The sequence below is a fragment of the Hippocampus bargibanti genome, linkage group LG04, assembly GCF_051943395.1.
Source record: "Hippocampus bargibanti isolate YZ-2025 linkage group LG04, ASM5194339v1, whole genome shotgun sequence".
In the NCBI taxonomy this organism is placed as follows: domain Eukaryota; kingdom Metazoa; phylum Chordata; class Actinopteri; order Syngnathiformes; family Syngnathidae; genus Hippocampus; species Hippocampus bargibanti.
Window position 1 is genome coordinate 27,866,603 of NC_142737.1, and position 16,059 is coordinate 27,882,661.

Genomic DNA, 16,059 nt, shown 5'->3' on the forward strand with positions numbered 1-16,059 from the left:
CAAGTTTACATCGTCCTACTCTACCCCGTTGCCCTGACATATTTATGAAGAACATGGGTGATTGTGGTGAGGTGAACTAAAAAGCGATACTTCCCGGAACTTTTTTTCAGCTCATTCAATGTGTATGTCAGCCGTTTGGCAGCCTCCCTGACCAGTTTGCTTCTTTTCATCAATTTTGGAGGAACAACTGGTTCTTGGCAAAAACATTGATGTGCAATAGTTTATCCACATCTACCGTATTTTCCGGTGTATAAGGCGCACTTCACGCAGGAAGGTAGGAGCCGGAATCGAACTGTGTGCCTTTGCAATTTAAGGCCGACGTGATAACCTGTCGAACACCGGGCCGCCCTAGAACATATTGTCGCGTAAGATTTTTATTTATTTATGTAGCTATGTATTTATTAACTTGCCCTGTAATGGTGGTTTGCTGTTCTGCAGTTTTGTGCCGGCCTTCAACATTGATTTTTAAGCACAACATCCCTTTAGAGTGAGTTTAGACCAAGGGGTTGGGGGCGAAATATGGTGATTTTTCTTCCTGTATTCTTCCTCTTAGTAGGAGTTCCGGCTGAGCTTGCTTGCGATTGGCACATGCACTGTGCTTCATGCACAGACACATTAGGGGTTGCAAGGGCTGGATGTTTACATGGCGGACACCTCCTTCTTTTCCTTTCGGCTTTTCCCCTTAGGGGTCGCCACAGCGAATCAATGTCCTCCATCTATTTTTGTGCATCCTCTTCTCGCACACCAGCTACCTTCATGTCCTCTTTGACCACATCCATAAACCTCCTCTTCGGTCTTCGTCTCGGTCTCCTGCCTGGCAGTTCAAGACTCAGCATCCTTCTCCCGATACAGTCACTCTCTCTCCTCTGGACATGTCCAAACCATCTCAGTCTGGCCTCTCTGACTTTCTCTCCAAAGCCTCTAATATGAGTTGTCCCTCTAATGTACTCATTCCTGATCCTATCCAACCTGGTCACTCCCAAAGAAAACCCCAACATCTTCAGCTCTGCTACCTCCAGCTCTGCTTCCTGTCTTTTCTTCAGTGGCACTGTCTCCAGTCCAAACATCGTGGCTGGTCTGACCACGGTTTTATATACTTTTCCTTTCATCCTAGCTGAAACCCATCTATCACATGGCGGACACCAAGGCTGTTACTAATCAGCGCCTGGCTATGCTGAAGTGTTGCCAACGAGTTCAGGCCCTGATCTGCCAAACTCGCGTACGATTGACTGCGTCAAGTATGTGGGCGGGGAGGAAATCCCTTTTCCCAGTTGACGCTCCAGGAAGAGTAACAAAAAGTAATGCCTGCTGCCATGTGATTCAGTAATTACGTGCCAGCAGCATCAGTAATGGCTTACTGAAGCCCAATGATGTATGTTGTCGTACCACAGTAGGTGTGAATTGATTTTACAACTGTTCGAGCGCCTGCGTTTTATACTTCCCCATTCAGTGCTTGACTTAAACCAGGCGTCGGCAACCAGCGGCTCCGGAGCCGCATGTTGCTCTCTCACCCCCCTGCTGAGGCTCTATGCGGCTTTAGAAAATAAATAATGAGTATTTAATTCAATGTATATTATTTTAGTTCGTTCGTTTTTAAAATGTAATTCTAAAATTGAAGATTATGGTGATTATAAATAATACAAAATAAAACGTATTCCATTTTTTTTGTAGCTCATAATATACGTCACAACCATCGACAGTGGACGTATATCCGGTCACAAACGGAATTGCGCACGATTTCTTGATTTTTTCAACCCCCAGGTAGGCCAACTATGGATAAATCTAAGAAAAGAAAAGTGTCTGAAGAAAACAGAACGTTTAATGATACGTGGGCAGATTTGTTCGCCTTAAAAACAGACATCGCTCACGCCTTGCAGATGACAGCTATCAGTCCTGTGTGAAGATGAAGGTAACGTCATACAGCCCTGATGTGCAGAGGCCGTACGCTGAGGTGCAAGAGCAGAAATCACATTAACCAGGTGATAAATATTGTATTTGCCATTTTGCAAATATTCTTTTTTTTTTTCAAATAGACATTGAGTATTATATTTGAAAGTAATGTTCAACCCAACATCTTTTTTTCAGAGTTAAAAAGGTTTTTGTTGCGTGCAGAAATGTAATTTTGCTTCTCTGTAACAATTCATTGATTTATAAATGCAACACACTATAGTTTGTTTATGCATATATAAAGGTAAAAAACGATGATGAAAAGATGCAGTGTTGTCTTCATTCTAAATGTCAAAAGGATTTTGTGGCTCCCAGTGTTTTCCTTTCTGTGGGAAATGGGTCCAAATGGCTCTTTGAGTCGTAAAGGTTGCCGACCCCTGACTTAAACATACATTCCATACAAAATATAGCACTGAAGAAACTTCGAGGCAAATGTTTCTTCAGCCGTCATCTGTACTTCTTTAAAGGTGTTGGACGTTTCGCTTCTTATCCAAGATGCTTCTTCAGCAGTTCGATGAAGAAGCATCTTGGATAAGAAGCGAAAAGTCGATGGACGTTTCGGCGAAATGATGGCGAAACGTCCATGGACCACTCCTGTGCGACTGAGAGCTTACATAGACGTATTACTGAAGAAACTTACAAATGAATTCAACGACCACTCGGAACATATCTCGTCCGTAAGAAGGTGAACGTCTGTATATGCAGCAAACTGTAGCATAAAACCAGTGACGTGCGGTGAGGTTCATGGCTGGTGAGGCACTGACGTCATCACAGTCAGATTTACAAACATATGAACTCCACAGAGTAGCTTATTCACCATTTCATTGGCAACAGTTAACTTGTTTTGTTTAAAATGTCATGTCAGCATTCTTTATATACTGTATACAAACTGTAGCATCGAAAAAAATAATTTAAAAAAATGTTATTATCGTGTTACCTAAGTCCAAGTCTCTTTGTTCTTCACTGGAGATCAAGAAAGTTGTCCTTGATCAGTCCTGTTCCGACTGTATGTTTTCAGTCTTTTGTGTTGAGACTGGGCGCTCCACTGATGCTGTAGTAGTTGGAACAGTGAGCACGAGCTGGAGCAACTTTGTCACTTCAGGAATAGTTTCAATGAGATCCTTGGTAACTGTTTACTGTAGCTTTCTGTCACTAATTCTATTATTCTGCAGCCGAGGAGTCGCAAGAAGAATCTGTAATCACCAGCGCCCCCTGTCATGAGGCAGGAGAACTATGTGCCTCACCTATGCACACAGTTTTGATAAAAATAAAATAAAATAAAATAAACACTGTATTACAGTGTTTATAATGTACAGTGACTGTGCATTACATACACCAGCTAAACTGTAGAAATTTTGTTCATATACTAAACGCTTTTCAACACTTTAACAGCGATATGCAGAGGGACAGCAATGCGGTCTCACTGCAGAGCAAGCCAGCACAGTTGGCATAGTGATTGCGCATGGTGAGGCTCAGCCGGTTGGTGCCTCACCGCTCGTCTCTACTTAGTATTTGAACGGTAAATGTGAAAATTCAGCGATTTTGAAAAAAAAAAAAAAATGGTGGTTAAATGGAAAAGAACGTTAAAGTACAAATCACTAAATAAATATAACTGTTTAAATTATTTTGTCATTTGATATTTCCATGATGACAGGTGAGCCACAGCCTTACCTGCCTCCCCTGACTGCACGTCAATGCATAAAACATATTCTTGTATGCTATTTAACCTCCAGACTGTATCTCAAATTGTCATCCGCATGCTTTGCCTGAGACCATAACTATGTGAAGATCCATACGAACCTCTAGTGAAAATCAATGACTTTGAATTCAATCCTGACTAATGCAATATTGACCATGCCATGCAAACGGTTTTACAGTAAATCATGACAATAATAGCAATGTGGTGCATTTCCTTCTCTCTCACTAATTTTCTCTGTCAATGTTGTGCAAAATACTGTACTGTAGCACTGCTGAAGCACAACTTAATTTCAGGTAATGAATAGAGCATGATACAGGTTCAAGGGTAATGCAATTACTGCCTGCCCATGAGGGCTCCAATTGGAGGATCAGGTGAACGGTGCAAGATGCCCAGTAAGTTACACAACAAAACAACAAGCGGAATATGGCAAGGCATCATATGAGTCCTGAAATGTTGCAAACATCTGCAATTTGTCAAACAAGAGGAATTAAATGGTCAAGTTGATCAATGTTTTAAGTAAGTCCAGTGATTGCATCATACTGTATATTTAAATCATTTTGACCACGTTAGACTGTCGAGGGCAGTCTAACGTGGTGGTCAAGTGGTTTGCGCAGAGGTGTGCAGAATTTTTGGCTCCAGTTATATAGTTTAAAAATCTGATAGGCAGGTCGGGTCAGCACTAGATGGGGTTAAAACATGCATATGTTGACAGTCCATAAAAAACATGAACAGAACAAAACCAAGTACAGTGGCACCTCAGTTCTCGTACGCCTCACTGTTCGAACAAATCGGTGTTCGAACAAAATATTCGAGATATTCTTGCTTCGAACGCCAATACGACGCGTGAGTGCGTATGCGAGGGTGGGGAGCTGAGCGGCGCACGGGTGTATCGCTCTGTTCGTGACCAACTGTTGTCGCTAGCGGACGTGCTGTGTTTTGCTCTAGCGTTTAATATAGGTGTATGGAGAGTTTTAGCCCCTAATCATGCCTCCAAAGAAAGTAAGTGCTGCTTAAAGTGACAAAAGAAAAGTAGTGCATACAACTATTGCATTTAAGAAAGAAATAATCGCAAAATATGAAGGAGGTGTGCGAGTGTCTGATCTGTCGAGGGAATACAGCGTGGCGAAATCTACGATCAGTACGATATTAAAGAATAAGGAGGCTGTGAAATCTAGTGATGTGACTGTGGGGGTGAGAGCAAGTGTCATTGGATAGATATTTTAAGAGAAAAGAACATCCTGTAGCCGAGTCATCCGAAGCTGCCACATTCCGAGCGAGAGTGACGGCAGATGACTCGTCGGAACGTAGTGGAATGTTTGGGATCCCAAAACAGACACGTACTAACCAAGCAGGATGTTTATTCACAAATCAAAGAAAACACAGCGAGTAAGAAGGCAGGCAGTGATCTGACCCGCTTACTACGCCAAAAATCAAATGGCACACGAGGGTGGAAACTCGTACAGTACAGGTACTGTATATGTCCTGTATGAACATCCAAGTATGTTAATACCACCGATGTGTGACTATACATGCAACAAAGTGCAACAATAATGCTAAAAAAACTGCAGCATCCAGTACGGGTATATAAAAAATACTAAATAAAAATATATACAAAAATAATACAAAGTTAAGACTATTTGCTACAAAATGAGACAAGGGATCCCATGGCTTTTCTTTCCACTCACTCACTCACTCACTCACTCACTCACTCACTCACTCACTCACTCACTCACTCACTCACTCACTCACTCACTCACTTTCTGGAACCTCAATCAGCACACATGTCAGCATTGCTCAGCAGATATGTGCAACCAACTTTTGAAGCCAATCACGGGACGCATCGAAGCCTTTGATGCTCATAGTTAGTGCTATGGAACTTCCCTTCTCACTTATTAGCGGGCCGGTTTACGCAAAGCGTTTAACACAATAACAGTCAAACCATTCTAGGAACCATTCATTTACTCCACTGTCCGTCGAGCCACAAGTAATTCACTATGAGCATGGATATCATCAGAATCGGACTAAGCAAAAATTGCTTCCTTGTTTTTCAAAGTCTTTACGACTCCAGGTGTCTCCTGAATGTTTCATAGTTGATAACCCGCTTTGTTTTTTCAGATAGATATTACTTTCTCTTCTGCGGTCATTACTGTTCCTCTTCGTTTGGATACCACGATCTACAGAACATAAAAGTATATGAATGAAGTTAAAAACTGTTGTGATTCCAGTAAAGCTCACTGTAATCAAGAGTCACTTGCATGTTGTTGTCTTGCATTCAAGAGGTAGACAAGATTTCTTCCTTATCTCCCCCTCTCTGTGCTCTACAACTTGACGTATCTGTGTCGCCCAGCGTTGAAATGCCTGTCATTATAAGTCCAATGAAATGAATGCAATTGTTCATATTGAACCTCGATTGTTTACTAAACTTTGGCGCGCTAGATTAAAAAGACCAATGGACAATGGAAAAACGTTTTATAGCATCTAAAATACCCAAAACACGCAGGCTGATATTTTTAGTCAAATGCACAACACCAATCAAAATGACTTAAAGTGTGCTAAAACTGCAACAAATTGAGCTGCAAATTGGAATTTTCAGAATGTCTCGCCCCCAAATTGTGATGTCACGCCAAGACGTCTTGCCTTGCTCGAGAATCACAACAATGGCTTCAGATTCAGAGAAGATGCTTTCTTGTTACTCATCCAGTTATGAATATGATTCAAATAGTTCTGAAGAGGAAAGCATAAATGTTTGCATTTGATTAAAGGAGTCCTCCCATGTCAATTCGAGCCGTCAATGACAACAATGTAGCACCCGGAAAATGCAGAAGATGGAGCTCAAGCTCCGTTGGAAATGGGCTGATTTGTCTGCTGGCAATTTGTGTCAGTGAATATCAAATAGTTGTCTTGGTGCAACACACGACGATTCACCATTGTGTTATTTATGTGTTTTCCTTCGAATTTCGCCATCATCACGGATCAACACGAAGTTTTCAGACCAAACAAAGTACCGCAAAATGCATTGTGTGTCGCTTTCTCGGTCAGGGGCGGACCAGATGTCCAATGAACTCAAGACTTCCTGAATATTCAGCGCGAGTCTTAAAACGTAAAATATATCTCGCTATATGCGGTGGAATCTTTGTAAAATATGCTCAGTAGTTGTTTTTACAAATTATGGACACAACTTGTCAGGAGGCGTCGGTTGTCCTTTCAGTGTTCAGAGGTTCAGATAATGGATAGATGTTTGTAGTATGTTTTCTGTATAAATTGTGTTTTGTAATCAAATAGAGAAAAGATGAGAGTGGATTGCCATTTGTTTCATGACAGGAAAGGTACTTCAGTAAGCAGTATGCAGCCCACATCCCTCTTGACAACCCCTACGCACGGCAGGTTTGCTGAAGTGCAAGAGTCAAATGATTATTCTTCTTGTATGTGTGTGCTTATGCATGTCTGTGCTTGTGCATGCGTACATGTGAATGTGTCTTTGTGTGTGTGTGTGTGTGTGTGTGTGTGTGTGTGTGTGTGTGTGTGTGTGTGTGTGTGTGTGTGTGTGTGTGTGTGTGCGTGCGTGCGTGCGTGCGTGCGTGTGTGTGTGTGTGTGTGTGTGTGTGTGTTTGCGCGCAGGTGGCAATGGGCTGATCGCCAGAGGTTGGTTGATTGAAAAGTCGATCTTCAGTCCAATAAGCAAAGATGAAAGTCCTCCGGATTTTCCCAGAGTTACGCATTCTTAAAAATTTCATGAAATTTCCTCAGGAAAATTGAGGAAAAATATATGTTCATAACATTGATCAAACACGCATTTGAGTTCTTTGTTTTGTTGTTGCGACAACACTCAAGCAAAGCCTGCCTCAGGACTCTATAGTCCGCTTCTCTCTGCTGTGTTTCCATCACTGCAAATATGTACGCAGGTGCATGTCTTTTCAACAAATCTGTGCTGATGCAACCTGTGTCACGATCTGGTTGACGACGTAGCATGGCCAGTTTGCCATTGTGTGTGTGTGTTTGCGCGCAGGTGGCAATGGGCTGATCGCCAGAGGTTGGTTGATTGAAAAGTCGATCTTCAGTCCAATAAGCAAAGATGAAAGTCCTCCGGATTTTCCCAGAGTTACGCATTCTTAAAAATTTCATGAAATTTCCTCAGGAAAATTGAGGAAAAATATATGTTCATAACATTGATCAAACACGCATTTGAGTTCTTTGTTTTGTTGTTGCGACAACACTCAAGCAAAGCCTGCCTCAGGACTCTATAGTCCGCTTCTCTCTGCTGTGTTTCCATCACTGCAAATATGTACGCAGGTGCATGTCTTTTCAACAAATCTGTGCTGATGCAACCTGTGTCACGATCTGGTTGACGACCAACGGGGGGCGCTGTCGGCCCCGCCTGCACCTGCACAGGTGCTGGTCATCCCGATCAGATTGGCGACCAACGGGTAGCTACGTCAGCCCTGCCGGCAGCCTCGCAGGTGCTGGTCGTTATAATCACTGTCACTTAAAAGGACACCCGGCACGACCATCCGTTGTCGGTTCATTGTTTGCTGCTTGTTTGCTGCAGGCATTGTGTACGTGTTTGTTTAACCTTGGCGGACTTTTACTTTTTGTCTTCTTTTGCTACTTTGTATTTTTTCCATTCAGATGATTTTGATGTTTTACATTTTGTTCCTGCTGATCTTTATTTTAATACAATTTGTCAAACAACCTCCTGCTCCCTCCTGCCTGCTTTTTGTGATCTGTACCCGCCATCACCACCTCGCAAACCGTGACAGAATGAACCGACCAACCATCGGATCCCGCAGGTACATCGGACCCGTCTCGTTTCCACCCTGTGCCTGGCAATGCTACGTCCACGTTAGCCCGAGCCTCGTCGAGTTTGAATTGCGTCACTCGACGAGCCGTAACGTCCACGTAAACGTCTGGCTAAGACCTCCTTCCAGGTGGCCGTCCAGGGTGACACTGGGTGTCTGGCAGTGCACGCCCACGTCCAGCCACGCTGCTGCGTCTTCGTCCATCCCAGGCCGAGTCCCGTTCCCATCAGGCCGCCGCCCGTCGTATGCTGGAGAGGCAGCGGTTGCCCTCTCCACCGACCGTTCCCTGGCGAGTGGACCTTTTGGGAGACTGTTGGGACTTCTGGAAGCAGCCCCTTGAAGGGGGGGTACTGTCACGATCTGGTTGGCGACCAACGGGGGGCGCTGTCGGCCCCGCCTGCACCTGCACAGGTGCTGGTCGTCCCGATCAGATTGGCGACCAACGGGTAGCTACGTCAGCCCTGCCGGCAGCCTCGCTGGTCGTTATAATCACTGTCACTTAAAACGACACTCGGCACGACCATCCGTTGTCGGTTCATTGTTTGCTGCTTGTTTGCTGCATGCATTGTGTATGTGTTTGTTTAACCTTGCGGACTTTTACTTTTGCTCTTCTTTTGCTACTTTGTATTTTTTCCATTCAGATGATTTTGATGTTTTACATTTTGTTCCTGCTGACCTTTATTTTAATACAATTTGTCAAACAACCTCCTGCTCCCTCCTGCCTGCTTTTTGGGATCCGCACCCGCCATCACCACCTCGCAAACCGTGACAACCTGTGGTCACAGATCGAAGAAGCTTTGAGCTATGGTAACAGCAAAGCTGGCAAAGACAACATGACTCTAAAGGTTCGACAGACACCTTTTTGTGCTAATCTGTGTTTCTAACTGTTCACATTTTGCTTTCAGTGGAGCCATGTTGACGGGTAATAGTAACACCCCTCCCCTCGCATATCTTGGAGATATCGAAATTACGGAAGCAAAGCAAACAATGGGTCACGCTGCACACAAAAGGCAGATTAAACATTGAACGTTGAGTATTTGAATACCGTGTTGTGTAAGCTAATTCATGCGTAAACGACCACGTCCCGCCCCAGCACAATGATCAAACAGGTACACAGGCAAGCTGGTATAGTGCAATAGAATATATAGATTCATTCATCCTCTGGACTGCTTAATCCTCATGAGTGTTGCGGGGGGTGCTGAAGACTATCCCAGCCATCTTCAGGCACTAGGCCCTCCCGCCAGCCCGCCCGTCCGTCCAACCATCTAGCTAGCTAGCTAGCTAGCTATCTCGCTATCCATCCATACAAACAAACACTGTAAACCCGAACAGTACTACTGACTTAAAGTCATTGAGGTCAGTCAACTCAAAAGCCAATTTTTTTGTTTCAAAAACTCAAACGTTTTGAGTTTTTGAATGAGTCCTGCGTTTTTAATTTGCAGTAGATCAATACTTTTGAGTTCATGGCAATCGTTTACTCAAACATTTTGATTTCACGGCAGGAAGCTGCGTGATGACGTCACTGCGTGCTCTCATTGGACGCCATTTGAATTCTCAACAGCTAAAATAGCTCGCAATATCCGAGGTCCAGTTCCCCAAGACCTCATGGCAATTCTGCTTGCTGAATTCGAGTCTCTGCGGCAACTAATGAACACAAGAGCTGATGCCCGAGAGGCTATGATTAAGATGAACTCAGTGACTATTGCAAAAGTACAAGCAGAGAGTAAAGAAAATACAAAACAAATAAATGGCTTGAAAGTTTCTCTGGACCAGATGCACGCAGAAACGGTTGCAATAAAGGATAGATTGGGAAAACTGGAGTCTCACCCACGCAGTTTAAACAAAGACATGATAAACCGCATTTCCAAGTGGGAGACCTATCATCGACGTTGAAATCTTATCCTCCATGGACTGGAAGAAAACAACCAGCAGAATATCCGCCAGGAGACCATACAAGTGCTTCAGGGTGTGCTGCCTGAGGCCAAGGACAAGATCCCTGGTGTGGTGGACACCATACATCGCCTCGGCCCGAGACGCCTAGACAGCTCCAGGAGTCGCTCTATAATGATCCAGTTTGCCATCAGGATCCACAAAGAAGCCATCTGGGCAGCAGCGAAAGCGGGTAACTCCTTCCTCCAGGCTAAAGGTCTTCGGCTATCCCTTGACTTCCCACCAGAGGTACGTGAGAGGAGGCGTCTGTTGTGGCCCCAAGTGGACAAGGCCAGAAAGGAACATAAGCAGGCCCATTTTGTGGGAGGCCGTGCCTTTGTGGATGGGGTTGAGATCTTCCCTCCCTGATATTTAGGAGGTTCTGACTGACTTAACCTCTAAGTATTCTCCAATACCTGTAAATAATTTTTGATTTACTAGGCTGTTAAACTAATAGTATTAAAAGAATAATAAATAAATAATGAATAAAGCAGTTGCTCTCGAAATAGAAATTTAATATTCTACACGTTATGATACACATTATACATTATGGGCTTATTATGTGTAAATGTACTACTTTTGGTTATTCAGCAGTCCTTAGTCTCTATTTCTTTTTCAATAGAGGCTGTGCTTCACCAAATCTTTGGTGTGAGCACTTTGTTTTTGAAGTGATCCCGTGGATTGCTGTTTGAGTTTTCTATATTAGTTCTTATAAAAAAAAAATAAAATAAATAAAAAAAAAGAATTCTCAACGGCTGAATCTGGCAGAGACCGACGGATTATTTATTTTAAATTAGGGTGGAAAGACAAACAATCGTATTTAATATACAGTAAAGTCTCGTTATATCGATATTCAAGGGAGTCCGAAAAAATATCGATATAACCGGGACTATCGATATATCCGACCCTGTTTGCATGTAATTTTCTCCGTGCGTGCATAGAAATAGCATCGATATAACCGGGACTATCGATATATCCGATATCGATATAACGAGACTTTACTGTACTATATATGTATACTACAAGGACCCAGTGTGTCAATGCTATAGTCGCTCCACAGGAAAGGAATATTTTGGAAAGTCCGTTTGGGGCATTATATCCGTCGCTCGAGCCAAGGAGTTCTCCTAATGTTACGAGCTCTTCTGTGGTAAGTAGGAATGTTTCTTAAACGTCTCTTGTTTGTTGAAAGACACAGCAGGGTTATTAGGAGAATTGTACCGCGAAGGTTTGTTTGGGCGGTGGTGGAGTAATATCTATCACGCAGTGTTGCGAGTTATGTATGTGTCCGCGAAGGTTCGATAATAATAGTCAAATGGGTGTTAAATTAAGTTTTATATGAACTTCAAAAGTTGTATGGGTCACCCGAAATCCACCACACAGATGCTGTAACGCCAGCAGGTTGGTGCTTTGAGTTAACTTTGTTTTAAACGGCAGCACAATAAATCATGCTAATTCAACGTGCAACAGTTGTGCTACCGTTTTAAGAAGGCACTAAGTAAAGAGAATGCTAGCCAAATGAAATATCAATCTGTACAATTGGTGTAGTTTTAAATGGTCATTCATGTGTAAACATAAAACTTTTTAAATGTATTTTTGAAACTGCAAACACCATTTTTCAAACTGCAAACACCTGACTGGGTTGATGGCATCATTTAATCTGGTAAATTAGATTATTTGTTCAATTTAAAAAGTAAACATGGATCAAGGTGTTTTATTAAATTAAATGATTACATTTGTTGTCTGTTTTTTCTATTCAACCTTTTAGCCCCAGGGTGGAAATTGAGTAACACCGCCATTATCTAAGGTATGTTTACATTTTTATTAATGCGACATGATTAATTACCCGAATCATATTAAAAATAATACATGTATGTATTTTTTATATTGAACAGAATTTTACCTAAACTTAATTCTCCATAGGTCTCCATAGGCCACACTGTCTTGGGTTTGAGATGCTGAAGACAAGTACTGCAATGTTAAGCTCTTGTCGCTTTCCCCAAATTAAAACTTTGCTTTTTATCTCCTCTTGCTTTTGATAAAGAACAGCATGATATACACGAGACGCAGTCTGGCCCTTCGTGCTCTCCATGCATACCTACGAGAAGATGACTCACAGTTCTTCAAAACATGCAATGTATGTATTGCCCGACTTAACACAAATGTCTATTGATGTATTTTGCAGTGGGAAGAGGATCCAGACATTGAAAACATTCCTGTCGCACTTCTCTCTGCGACAACTGACAACTAGCGCCATCTTGTTTAACCCCAACAGCATTTCTGTTGTGATAGAAGATGGCATTATTGTCAGATGTCTCCCCAGGTTGGCTGATACACACCTCCTCTTGTTTGGTTTAATGTATGCACTGCATTTAGATTCTCCCAAAAAATTAATCCACACATTCACCTTCATTCAGAAAACACTGCTGTGTCTTGATGATAACAGACCACTCAAACCACGCCTACTAAGTTTAAAAAATGCTTTGTGCCGCAATATTGAAGGCCTCCAATATTACGGAACAAAGCAACACTGGATAAGTATTTTCATAGTTTTAGTCTGCTTTGTATACCTAAACATTGATGTACTGTTTGTGACTGATTTTCTATTCATAATTTGATGTGTAAACCTGGATTTCACCAAAATGTCTTTTTTCATTTCATGAATACTGTTTGTTTTAGTAAGTTTTACTTTGATTTGCACCTTATGACGAGTACATTGAAATGTATTCTCTCATATTTATTCAAGTATATGCTTGTCGGAGAATTTATTTTTTAACAGAACAGCACAGTATAATTTGTTGTTTTTTTCTGTTTTGTTTTGTTGTTGTGTTTATTTCACATCTTTATTACGATGTTGTGTTAATTACTAAAAAAGAACTGCTCAGGGGTTTATTTGTTGTTTTGGTACGTGGAAATGCTGTGCATTTGATACTGTTATCATGAATGTTTTATCAAAGGTTGTTTTAAACCTTAATAAAAAATTGTGCACTAAAACAGACATGTGAGGTGGGTTTTTGTTTTTAGACATAGAAGGCAAATGTAAGTACAGTATAAATTTTGAGTAAACTACTCAAAAATTTTGACGTAATCAGTTGCCATAAAAATGTTGAGTACTTTCAACTTGTTGGGTTTTACAGTGTACATACATACATACATACATACATACATCTATCCATACATGTATCCATTCATGTAACCATACATGTCTCCATCTATCCATCCAGATGAATTCATCTGAATAAGTTTGGCCACCCCTGATTCAAGCTATAATGCTATCATACACTATATAAAATCTGCCCATGCACCACCCAAAAGAATATAATGCATATTTAAAAGTTTGTCAATAAAGTAATGCAACCATCACTTTCCCATGAAACTAATTACAATTATGAAGGAGTAAACCAGTCCCAAATTCAAGCAGTTTTTGAGAAGAAGAATTTGTTACTGGAACAGCTTATTTTCTTAAAGTCATTCCACAGCATTGTACTCTACACAGGAATATTTTAGTACAATCCCTAGAATAAAGTATTTTGTCTGAAGATGACAATTTTAATCTCATCGTACTTACTCAATTGTTTTAGTAAGCTATTCATGTGCATCTTGTGGGAGCTGGAACAAACCCAGAAGTCTTGCAGACACTGAGGAGGAACCACATACACGACAGCAAATAAGCAAAGTGCAGTCACAAGACTCCAATACTGAAAACTGTAGCATATATTTTCAGTTTCTGGATCTGTACTTTATTTCATTTTTCTTTTTTTACACCTCTACACCGTTTTTTTGGGTTGGGTTTTGATTTGGTTTGACGCTGCCCTTAATATATGGGGGGTGGAGGAGGGGGTGTCACAATTCTTCTGTTGAATGAAATTCAAACAGTGGATGTCACATTTGCGAAGGTTTTGTGGAATGGTCAGGCATAGTAAAGTATATTATTTAATTATTTCTTTATGTATTTAATTTTGATGGATACTTTCCCCATGTTTCTGGTCAGCTTTGGGTTTAGTGCCCTCCTTTTGTCGGAAGTCCATTAAATCTGAGAAACACATAACTCTCTTCCCCAATAAGCCTGTCCTATTTTTTAAAAACAGTGGAGGGAGTTTCTTTTAAGATGCTCCAAGAAAACAAAAACACAAGAAACAAAGTCCTCTATTTTTCCCCAAAACATTCACTTGTGATGCATTTGTGGGTTGTAATCAATGTTGTGAACTGCTGTGCTCTTCATCAACATAATATAGTGTGTGGGTAAAACTTTCTTAGCTATATATTCATACAGATGTACTAAGATACTTGCTTGATATTTAGTTATGTGCCATTCCTTCATCCGTCCATATGCATTCAATAAAAATCCACTTGAAGTCAACCACTTAGAACACTTGAGGAAAACACACGAAAACATAATTTACTTACCTGAATGATTATCTGTTGTAAAATGAAGGTTAAATTCATGTGGTGGGTTGCTGCATCATATATCCTCTCACGTTTGCTGTCACAAGAGGAAGTGTGGCTAGATTCTCTCTCTCTCTCTCTCTCTCTCTCTCTCTCTCTCTCTCTCTCTCTCTCTCTCTCTCTCTCTCTCTCTCTCTCTCTCTCTCTCTCTCTCTCTCTCTCTCTCTCTCTCTCTCTCTCTCTCTCTCTCTCTCTCTCTCTCTCGGGTTTTAGGAATCAGTTTCCCCCGCAGCTTCTGTGAAAGCGGTATCACTAGTCAAGTGGGATGCATGTTTCATGCGTTGTCTTAGAAACCAACTCCACCAGCCGTGCGTCGGTGGACAGAACTCCACCCACGAGGAGGGAGGTGGGGGGGGGGGGGCTAGCTGACTTAATTGCTGCTAGAAGAGTTTTGCGGTGGATGCAGGTTTTCACTGGTCTTTGGCAGCAGGGATCTTTACCTCTAGTAACAAAAAAATTGGGATGACGATTGGAACAGCATTACAAACTGTTCTCGGAGCTGCATGTGTTGATGAGATTTGTTCAGACAAAAGACTGCACTGAGTGGGGGACGAGTGTTAATGTGTTTGTGTGCGTGTGTTTGCGTGTGTGCGCGCGCGGTACATTCACCCGTGTGTTACTGTGCAACGATGATGAGCTCAGGCCCAAAGCATAGACTCCTCTCAGAATGTGTGGGGAATGAATTGATTCAAACGCAAAGCACAAACAAAACAGGCAAGCAGCAAACTGTTTTACAAAACTGTTACATGTTGCGTCTGTGTAAGCTCTCAGTCGTACAGGAGTGGTCCATCGATGAAAAGGTTTCTTCAGCCGTCATCTGTACTTCTTTGAAGGTGTGGGACGTTTCGCTTCTTATCCAAGAAACTTTGTCAGCAAACTAAAGTCTTACTGGTAGTTTAGGCCCTATATATATATCCCTACTGTTCAGACATGGCAGTGCCGGACTCTGCGATGATAGGTCCCTGCTCTCAGGTTGGGGGGAGCAGAGGACTACTCCCTGCAGCTCCACTGATTGTTCCTATTGGTCTGACTAACGACTGGCCTGATTGCCCCACTTCGACTGGTATCACTTCATCAATATTACTAATCCTATTTTGCCTAAGCAGGCTGTTGTACGAACGATTCAAATTGAATCTCACCCCACCATATCGGTTTAAAGAAGGATTTAGCTGTTTTATGAAAATCGCTTCTTTTACTCCCTTTTCAAACCATCTATGTTCTTTCGCTAAGACTTTAACCTCATTG

General features: G+C 41.9%; 1 protein-coding gene across 1 annotated transcript in view; it reads right to left on the minus strand.

The window, feature by feature from the left end:
- The window catches only part of LOC148899606 (dual specificity testis-specific protein kinase 1), a 60,576-nt gene extending 45,521 nt beyond the window's left edge, over positions 1–15,055 (minus strand). Inside the window, exons 1-2 of the mRNA XM_088995558.1 lie at positions 14,776–15,055; positions 13,937–14,006 (exon numbers count right to left, since the gene is read on the minus strand). Coding sequence (XP_088851684.1) covers positions 13,937–14,006; positions 14,776–14,814 — 109 coding nt within the window. The 5' untranslated portion in view covers positions 14,815–15,055. The remainder of the gene's footprint in view (positions 1–13,936; positions 14,007–14,775) is intronic.
- Between the last annotated feature and the right edge of the window lie 1,004 nt (positions 15,056–16,059).